We start from the raw sequence: 8,646 nt of genomic DNA, 5'->3' as shown, positions 1-8,646 counted from the left end.
CCCCTCCCCCCCCCCCCCCCACCCCATAGATGCCGTCGCTCCTGGAGGGGGCGGTGGAGCTGCTGCACCCCCTGCTCCACGTGGCCTGGGGGGTGCTCGCCCCACCGGGGGCCGGCCGCTGGTATTTCCTCCTCGCCCTGCGCCTCCTCGCCATCGTCTTCGCCCGCTCCGTCTGGCGGGGGCCCCCCCACGACCTGGTGTGCGCCTGGGACCCCCCCGTCGCCCCCGCGCCCCCCCCGGGGCTGCGGCGCCTCTGCGCCACCCTCTGCTACAACCAGCACTTCGCCGCCCCCATGGGCGCCCTCTGGAGCTTCTCCTTCCTCCTCGCCCTCCTCCCCATCACCCTCCTCCGCCTCCTGCAGCCCCCCGACCGCAAGGAAGGCGGCGGGGAGGGCGCCAAGATGGCCGCCGAGCGCCGAGGGGAGGGCGGCGCCGTGGCCGCCGAGAGGGGGAGCGTGCGCGACGGGGCCGGCGGGCGCGGGGGGGTCGGGCTCGGCCGTACGGCCGCCGAAGACGGGGGGCTCGAGCTGTGCGACGCGGCCGCCCGGCGCGGAGGTGACTCGCCCAATATGGCCGCCGAGCGCGGGGCCGGTGCCGTGGGCGGAGAGGGGAGCGGCGGCGGGCGCGGCCCCGGAGGCAAGATGGCCGCCGGGCGGGAGCAGGGCGAGGAGAGCGCGGCGCTGATGGGGGCGGCCCGGTTCCCGGCAGGCCTGCGGCCCCGCCCGGGGAGAGAGGCCAAGATGGCCGCCTGGCGACGCCCGGTTGGCAAAGCCAAGATGGCCGACGGGGATCACGTGACCGAAGAGCTCAAGATGGCCAATTGGAGCCTCCCAAGTGGCAAATTCAAGATGGCCGACGGGCATCACGTGACCGAAGGAGCTCAAGATGGCCAATTGGAGCCTCCCAAGTGGCAAATCCAAGATGGCTGACTGAGGGTCACGTGACCGAAGACCCCAATATGGCCGCCTGGTGCCGCCATATTGCCAAATTCGAGATGGCCGACGGGGATCACGTGACCAAGAACCCCACTATGGCTGCCTGGTGCCACCCAAGTGCCAAATCCAAGATGGCCGACAGGGGTCACGTGACCGAAGACCCCAACATGGCCGCCTGGTGGCCGACTACCGAATCCAAGATGGCCGCCTGTTGCCTACCAACCAATCCCAAGACGGCCGCCTGGTGTCACATGACCGAAGACCCCAACATGACCAATTGGAGCCTCCCAAGGGCCAAATCCAAGATGGCCGCCGAGCATCACGTGACCGAAGACCCTGACATGGCCACCTGTTGCCTAGCAACCAACCCCAAGATGGCCGCCGAGCATCACGTGACCGAGGACCCCACCATGGCCGCCTGCCCCCCCTACGCCGCAGCCAACCGGGCCGCCCCCCCCGGTCACGTGACCGCCCCGCCCAAGATGGCCTCCGGGCGGTGCCGGGCCTGCCTGCGGGCGGTGGCGGCGGCCATCTTGGCGGCGGCCGAGGGCGGCTTCCTGTGGGCGGTGCTTAGCTGCCAGCTCCCCGTCCTCACAGCCGCTCCCATTGGCTGCAGCCCCCCGGGCCCCGCCCCCTGCCCGCCCCTGGCCTGCGCCCTCCCCGCCCCCGCCGACAAGATGGCCGCCCTCATGGGCCTCGCCCTATCGGCCGCCGCCTCCCTCATCGCCGTCATGGCCGCCGCCGGGATGGCGGCCAATGGGGTGCTGAGGGGGTGGGGCTAGGCGGCCATCTTGGGGCGGGGCCTGGAGGGGTGGAGGTCTTGGGGGAGGGGACTGATTGGCCAGCTTGGGGCGGGGATGAGGTTGGGGGCGGGGCTTACGGCGGCCATTTTGTGGTAGCAGGGGGTGGCCATCTTGGGGGCGGGGCCTAGAGGGGTGGCCATCTTGGGGGCGGGGCCTAGCTGGCCATGTTGGGGGGGGCCTAGGTGGTCATTTTGGGGGCGGGGCCTGAAGGGGTGGAGATTTGGGGGGCGGGGCCTGAGTGGCCAGCTTGGGGCGGGGCCTGGTGGGTGGGCGGGGCCTAGGCGGGCATCTTGGGGTGGGCGGGGCCTATTTGGCAATGTTGGGGGCGGGGCCTGGGGTGGTGGCCACCCTGGGGGCGGGGCTTAGAGCTGTGGCCATGTTGGGGGCGGGGGCTAGAGGGCTGGAGATCTTGGGGGTGGGGCCTAGGTGGCCATCTTGGGGGCGGGGCCTAGAGCAGTGGTCATCGTGGGGGTGGAGTCGAGGGTGGCCATATTGGGGGCGGGGCTTGGAAGGGTGGCCATCTTGGGGGCGGAGCCTGGGGCAGGTGGTCATTTTGGGGGCGGGGCTTAGGTGGTCATCTTGGGGGAGGAGCATAGAATGGCGGCCATCTTGGGGGCGGGGCCTAGGGTGGACATCTTAGGGGGTGGAGCCTGGGGTTGGCATTTTGGGGGCGGGGCTTAGGTGGTCGTCTTGGGGGAGGGGCCTAGAAGAGCGGCCATCTTGGGGGCGTGGCCCAGAAGGGCAGTCATCTTGGGGGTGGGGCCTAGGGCGGCCATCTCAGGGGGTGGAGCTGAGGGTGGCCATCTTGGGGTGGGTGTGGCCTAGGATGGACATCTTGGGGGCGGGGCCTAGGACAGCCATCTTGGGGTGGGTGGGGCCAGGAGGCGCAGCCATCTTGTGGAGGCGGGGCCGAGGGCAGCCATTTAGTGAAAGAGCGTGCCGGGGCGGCCATCTTGCAGCAGGCTGCTGGCCACCCTGGGGTAGGCCACCGTGGCCATTTTGGGGCTGAGGGGGCTGGGGGCGGCCATCTTGGGGGTGGAGCTGGGGGCGGCCATCTTGGGATTGGCGGCCATCTTGGGCTCCTTAACCACCAGCGTTGGGCAACCATGGGCCGGGCAGGGCCCGCGGCTATCCCGGCCCGGCCCGTTGGGGTGTGGCAGCCATCTTGGCTCAGGTGCCCACACCAGGCGGCCATCGTGGCTGAGCTTGCGGGGGCACGGTGGTGGCAGCCATCACCCGGTTGACCCCCGGTGTCCGGCGGCCATCTTGGGTTGAGTCTCGGGGGCGGCCACGTTGGATCCGTTGGCGTCGGGGGACCGCCGTGACCTCGTCCTGGCGAGCAGGCGGCCATCTTGGACCGAGCAGAGCCTCCTGGACCGGGCGGCCATCCGACGAGGGCGCTGCTATGGGAGCGGCCATCTTGGATTTCCTTTCCCAGTCCTCTTGGGGAAAAAAAAACCATGTTTTAGCCCATTTTGGGGCTGGTTCTCACCTCCTGAAAGCAATAAATCAACCTGGAAATGACTTCATCAAGTACTGGAGCGGTGATGTCACAGACAGGCGGCACCCAGATAATTAGGAGAGGCAGACGCGCGCCCCGGGGCCCCGTGAGTCACCCAAGGGTGACTGAGGTGTCACTCCATGCCACGTCCCACCCTGTTCCGGGACATGGCGGGGCTCAAACTGGGAGGACTGGGAGAGAAAAGGGCATTAAATGGGTTCCCCTGGCTTCCCTCTATATGGGGTGTGGGGGGGGGGGTGACATTTTTTGGGAGGGACACCACGGCTCGGTCTGGACATTTTTATTAAATAGCTTCTGAAAAAAAAAGTACAAAAAAGGAGAAAAACATAAATCTTATCATCGGAAACGGCACCGGGGTCCCCCGATGGGGACGGGAGGGGACATGAAGGCATTGGGATGGGGGGGGGCACCTGGGACCCTTTGGTGGGGATGTGAGGATGAGGAGATGGGGACAGGGAGGAAGGTCCCAGGTCGCTGGGGACAGGGGGGGGACACGAAACTGGGGATAGGGGACATGAAATTGAGAACAGGGGACACAAAACTGGGGGCAAGAGACACGAAATCGGGGACAGGGGACACAAAACTGGGGACAGGGGACAGGAAATTGGGGACAGGGACACGAAATTGAGGGTGGGGGACACAAAATTGGGGAAAGGGAGAGGAAATTGGAGATAGGGACACAAAACTGGGGACAGGGGACATGAAATTGGGGACAGAGGGGACACAAAATTGGGGACGGGGGCATGAAATTGGCTTCACAAAATTGGGGACACGGGACATGAAATTGGGGACAGGGGACAGGAAATTGGGGACGGGACAAAAATTGGAGATGGGACAGGAAAACTGGGGACGGAGACCACCTGGGTCCCTTTGGGTGGGGACAAGGCGGGGCCAAAGGGGCGGAGCTAACTGTAGGGGCGGGGCTAAGTAGGGGGCGGGGCCTGAGCCCCAGGATCCCCATTGGCTGGGGCTTCTTCCCCTTTGGGTCCTGGCAGCTCTTCCATGGCCACGGAGCCAGAGGCGGCCCGGAAGGTGCTGAGCGTGGGCTCCTGCTGCATGGTGGCCACGGTGGCCACCAGCGGCTGCGTCACCGTGGCTGTGCCACCGCCACCGCCGCCATCGTCCTCGGCCACCAAGGCCGGGCCAGGCCCACGGCCCGAAGGACGTGGAGCCCGAGTGGCGCCGGCGGTGGCAATGCCACCAGGCCAGCAACATGGTGACCACCAGCATGGCCACCACCGCGGCTACCAGTAGCCAGCGCCACGAGCCGCTCTGGGGGGCCGGCGTTGCCCCCGGGTGGGCCATGAGGAGCTTGGTGGTCGTTGGGGTTGGGTGGTGGCCAGCGGTGGCCTCAAGGGTTGGGTGGTGGCCAATGGTGGTCTTCCGAGGTGGTTGGTGGCCTTGGGTCGGCTTCCAAGGTGATTTGTGGCCAACGGTGGTCTTCGAAGGCGATTGGTAGCCGACGGTGGTCTTCCAAGGTGATTGGTGGCCAAGGGTGGTCGTCAAAGTGGGTTGGTGGCCAACGGTGGTCTTCCAAGGCGATTGGTGGCCAACAGGTGGTCTTCCAAGATGGTTGGTGGCCACCTGTGGCCCCTAACGTTGGCTGTTGGCTAGTGAAGACCAAGGAGGTCATTTGGTCTTCACTGGTGGCCTCCACAATCAGGTCATGGCCGGTGGTGGTCTCCAACGTTGGCTGGTGGCCCATGGGGACCAAGGAGGTCATTTGGTCTTCAGTGGTGGCCAGCACCTCCTGCCGGTGGCCACTGGTGGCCTGCAAGGGTGGCTGGTGACTGGTGAGGTCCTTGAAAATTTGGCGATCAACAGTGGGCTCCACCGGCGGGTGGCGGCCACCGGTGGTGGCCACCGTGGTCATCCAAAGGGTGGCCTTCTGTGACGGCATGGTGGTGGCCACCGGTGGCCTCCGGCCCCTCGTGCTGGCCACCGCTGCTCTTCGAAGTCGGTCGGTAGCCAGCCACGGGGTCCTGGTGGTCCTTGGTGGTGGCCACCAGGCCCCCGAGGTGGCTCTTGGGCCACTGGGACACCCCTGGACTGGTCTCCGGTAGGGCCCCGGTGGTGGCCAGCTGCTGGCCCTCGGTGGCCACGGGGGGGGACGCGGTGAAGGTGGCGGTGGCCACCTGGTGGTCCGTGGTGTTGGCCACGGAGGGGTCCTGGGCGGTGAGGCGGGTGGCCAGGAGGGCGCAGAGGGCGGTGGCCAAGCGAGCCAGGGGGTGGCCCCACATGTCCCGGGGTCCCTGTGGTGGAACACAGCACCCATGGGACCCCCCCCCCCCCCAGCGCCCTTGGGACCATCCCAGCACCCTTGGGACCTCCCCCCTACACACACAATGCTCTCAGCCTCCCCCCCCCCCCCCCCGGGCCTCACTGGGACTCCCCATAGCACCCTTGGGTGCTCCATCTCCCCCCCCTCCCCACCCCCAGTTCCCCTAGCACCCTCTGGGCACCCACAACCCCCTCGGCACCCCAAACTCCCACCCCGTAGCACCCTTGGGTACCCCCCTGACAGCCTTTGGTCGACCCCCCGCCTTAGTCCCTGTAGCACCCTTGGGTGCCCCACAACCCCCCCCCTTGTCACCCCACACTCCCAATAAAACCCTTGGCCCCTTCCTCCCCCCCCCAAAGTCCCCACAGCACCCTTGGGTGACCCCCAGCACCCTTGGGACCCTTCAGTCCCCCGTAGCACCCTCGGGACCTTTCCGTTCCTCCCCAGCACCCTTGGGTGCCCCGGGGCACCCTTGGGATTCCCCGCGGCACGCTTGGAAGCCACAAGTCCCCCATTGCACCTTCGGGTCCCCCACAGCACCCTTGGGTGCTCCGCAGCACCCTTAGCTCCCCATAACTCCTTGTTGGGGCCCTCTAAGACCCCACAGCACCCTTGGGTGCCTCCCAGCACCCTTGGGACCCCTCCCCCCGCCCCCATGTCCCCACAGCATCCTTACCCCCCCCCGTCACCCCAACTTCCCCCAGCGCCTTTGAGCACCCCATAACAACCTCGTCCCCCCCCCAACCCCCCCCCCCCGGACCCTTGGGTGCCCCCCAGCACCCTTGGGTGCCCCCCCCCCCCCCCCAGCACCCCAAAAAAAAAAAAGCCCCCCGGTACCTTCGGGGCCGCAGCCGTTGGTGGGGGACAGCGCGAGCGCGGCGCGGGCAGGAAGCGGGGAGCACTGGCAGGAAGCGCCACCCAGGGCGGGGCCCCACAGCTTGGGGGCCCCTGTGGGACTTGGGGGGCTCGCGGCGGTTTCGGGGCGCCCCCAAAGGGCTGGGAGACGTTGGTGGTTTCGAGGTGCCCCATAGGTCCATGGAGAAATTGGCGGTTTCGGGGCTCCCCATAGGTCCGTGGAGCAGTCGGCAGTTTCGGGGTGCCCCCATAGGTCCGTGGTTGGTTTTGGGGCTCCCCACAGCTCCATCAACGTGTGGGGGTTTCGGGGTACCCCATAAGTCCATGGAGAAGTTGGTGGTTTTGGGGTGCCCTATAGGTCCGTGGAGAAGTTGGTGGTTTCGGGGTGCCCCCATAGGTCCGTGGTTGGTTTTGGGGCTCCCCACAGCTCCATCAACGTGTGGGGGTTTCGGGGTACCCCATAGATCCATGGAGAAGTTGGTGGTTTTGGGGTGCCCTATAGATCCGTGGAGAAGTTGGTGGTTTCGGGGTACCCCATAGGTCCATCAATGTGTTGGCGGTTTCGGGGCTCCCCATAGGTCCTTGGACATGGTGGTTTCGGGGTGCCCCTTAAGTCCGTGGAGATGGTGGTGGTTTCGGGGTACCCCAGAGATCTTTGGATGCGTTGGTGGTTTTGGGGTTCACCATAGGGCCGTGGAGAAGTTGGTGGTTTCGGGGTGCCCCCTAAGTCCGTGGAGATGGTGGTGGTTTTGGAGTACCCCAGAGATCCACAGGGAAATTAGCGGTTTCGGGGTGCCCCAGGGTTCCATGGAGAAGTTGGCGGTTTCGGGGTGCCCTATAGATCCGTGGAGAAGTTGGCAGTTTCGGGGTGCCCCCATAGGTCCGTGGTTGGTTTTGGGGCTCCCCACAGGTCCATCAACGTGTGGGGGTTTCGGGGTGCCCCATAGGTCCGTGGAGAAGTTGGTGGTTTTGGGGTACCCCATAGCTCCATCAATGTGTTGGCGGTTTCGGGGCTCCCCATAGGTCCTTGGACATGGTGGTTTCGGGGTGCCCCTTAAGTCCGTGGAGATGGTGGTGGTTTCGGGGTACCCCAGAGATCTTTGGATGCGTTGGTGGTTTTGGGGTTCACCATAGGGCCGTGGAGAAGTTGGTGGTTTCGGGGTGCCCCCTAAGTCCGTGGAGATGGTGGTGGTTTCGGGGTACCCCAGAGATCCACAGGGAAATTAGCGGTTTCGGGGCTCCCCATAGGTCCGTGGTTGGTTTTGGGGCTCCCCACAGCTCCATCAACGTGTGGGGGTTTCGGGGTGCCCCAGGGGTCCATGGTTGGTTTTGGGGCTCCCCATAGGTCCATCAATGTGTTGGCGGTTTCGGGGTGCCCCATAGATCCATGGAGAAGTTGGTGGTTTCGGGGCTCCCCATAGGTCCTTGGACATGGTGGTTTCGGGGTGCCCCAGGGGTCCATGGAGAAGTTGGTGGTTTCGGGGTACCCCAGAGATCCACAGGGAAATTAGCGGTTTCGGGGTGCCCCCATAGGTCCGTGGTTGGTTTTGGGGCTCCCCACAGGTCCATCAACGTGTGGTGGTTTCGGGGTACCCCATAGATCCATGGAGAAGTTGGTGGTTTTGGGGTGCCCCATAGCTCCATCAATGTGTTGGCGGTTTCGGGGCTCCCCATAGGTCCTTGGACATGGTGGTTTCGGGGTGCCCCTTAAGTCCGTGGAGATGGTGGTGGTTTCGGGGTACCCCAGAGATCTTTGGATGCGTTGGTGGTTTTGGGGTTCACCATAGGGCCGTGGAGAAGTTGGTGGTTTCGGGGTGCCCCCTAAGTCCGTGGAGATGGTGGTGGTTTCGGGGTACCCCAGAGATCCACAGGGAAATTAGCGGTTTCAGGGTCCCCCATAGGTTCAGGAGACACCGGCGGTTTCGGGGTACCCCATAGGTCCGTGGTTGGTTTTGGGGCTCCCCACAGCTCCATCAACGTGTGGGGGTTTCGGGGTACCCCATAGATCCATGGAGAAGTTGGCGGTTTCGGGGTACCCCATAGCTCCATCAATGTGTTGGCGGTTTCGGGGCTCCCCATAGGTCCTTGGACATGGTGGTTTCGGGGCTCCCCATAGGTCCATGGAGAAGTTGGTGGTTTTGGGGTGCCCTATAGGTCCGTGGAGCAGTCGGCAGTTTCGGGGTGCCCCCCATAGGGCCGTGGTTGGTTTCGGGGCTCCCCACAGCTCCATCAACGTGTGGGGGTTTCGGG

At 65.5% G+C, this 8,646-nt stretch overlaps 1 protein-coding gene across 2 annotated transcripts; it reads right to left on the bottom strand.

Annotated features, from left to right (window-relative positions):
- Positions 1 to 3,526: 3,526 nt before the first annotated feature.
- On the bottom strand, positions 3,527 to 6,709 carry LOC118261680 (uncharacterized). Of its 2 annotated transcripts, none has more exons than XM_035572597.2 (2): positions 6,379 to 6,709; positions 3,527 to 5,512 (listed from the first exon to the last, which is right to left on the bottom strand). In XM_035572597.2, the coding sequence occupies exons 1-2, from the start codon at positions 6,568 to 6,570 to the stop codon at positions 5,078 to 5,080; spliced, it is 627 nt and encodes a 208-aa protein (XP_035428490.1). In that variant the 5' UTR covers positions 6,571 to 6,709; the 3' UTR covers positions 3,527 to 5,077. The 2 variants fall into 2 exon arrangements, with proteins under 2 accessions (XP_035428490.1, XP_050572674.1); XM_050716717.1 differs by having other exon boundaries at positions 3,538 to 5,512.
- Positions 6,710 to 8,646: the final 1,937 nt, after the last annotated feature.

The sequence above is a fragment of the Cygnus atratus genome, unplaced genomic scaffold, assembly GCF_013377495.2.
Source record: "Cygnus atratus isolate AKBS03 ecotype Queensland, Australia unplaced genomic scaffold, CAtr_DNAZoo_HiC_assembly HiC_scaffold_237, whole genome shotgun sequence".
In the NCBI taxonomy this organism is placed as follows: Eukaryota; Metazoa; Chordata; class Aves; order Anseriformes; family Anatidae; genus Cygnus; species Cygnus atratus.
The sequence above is the reverse complement of the archived record's forward strand: the minus strand, read 5'-3'. Positions and strand labels throughout refer to the sequence as shown.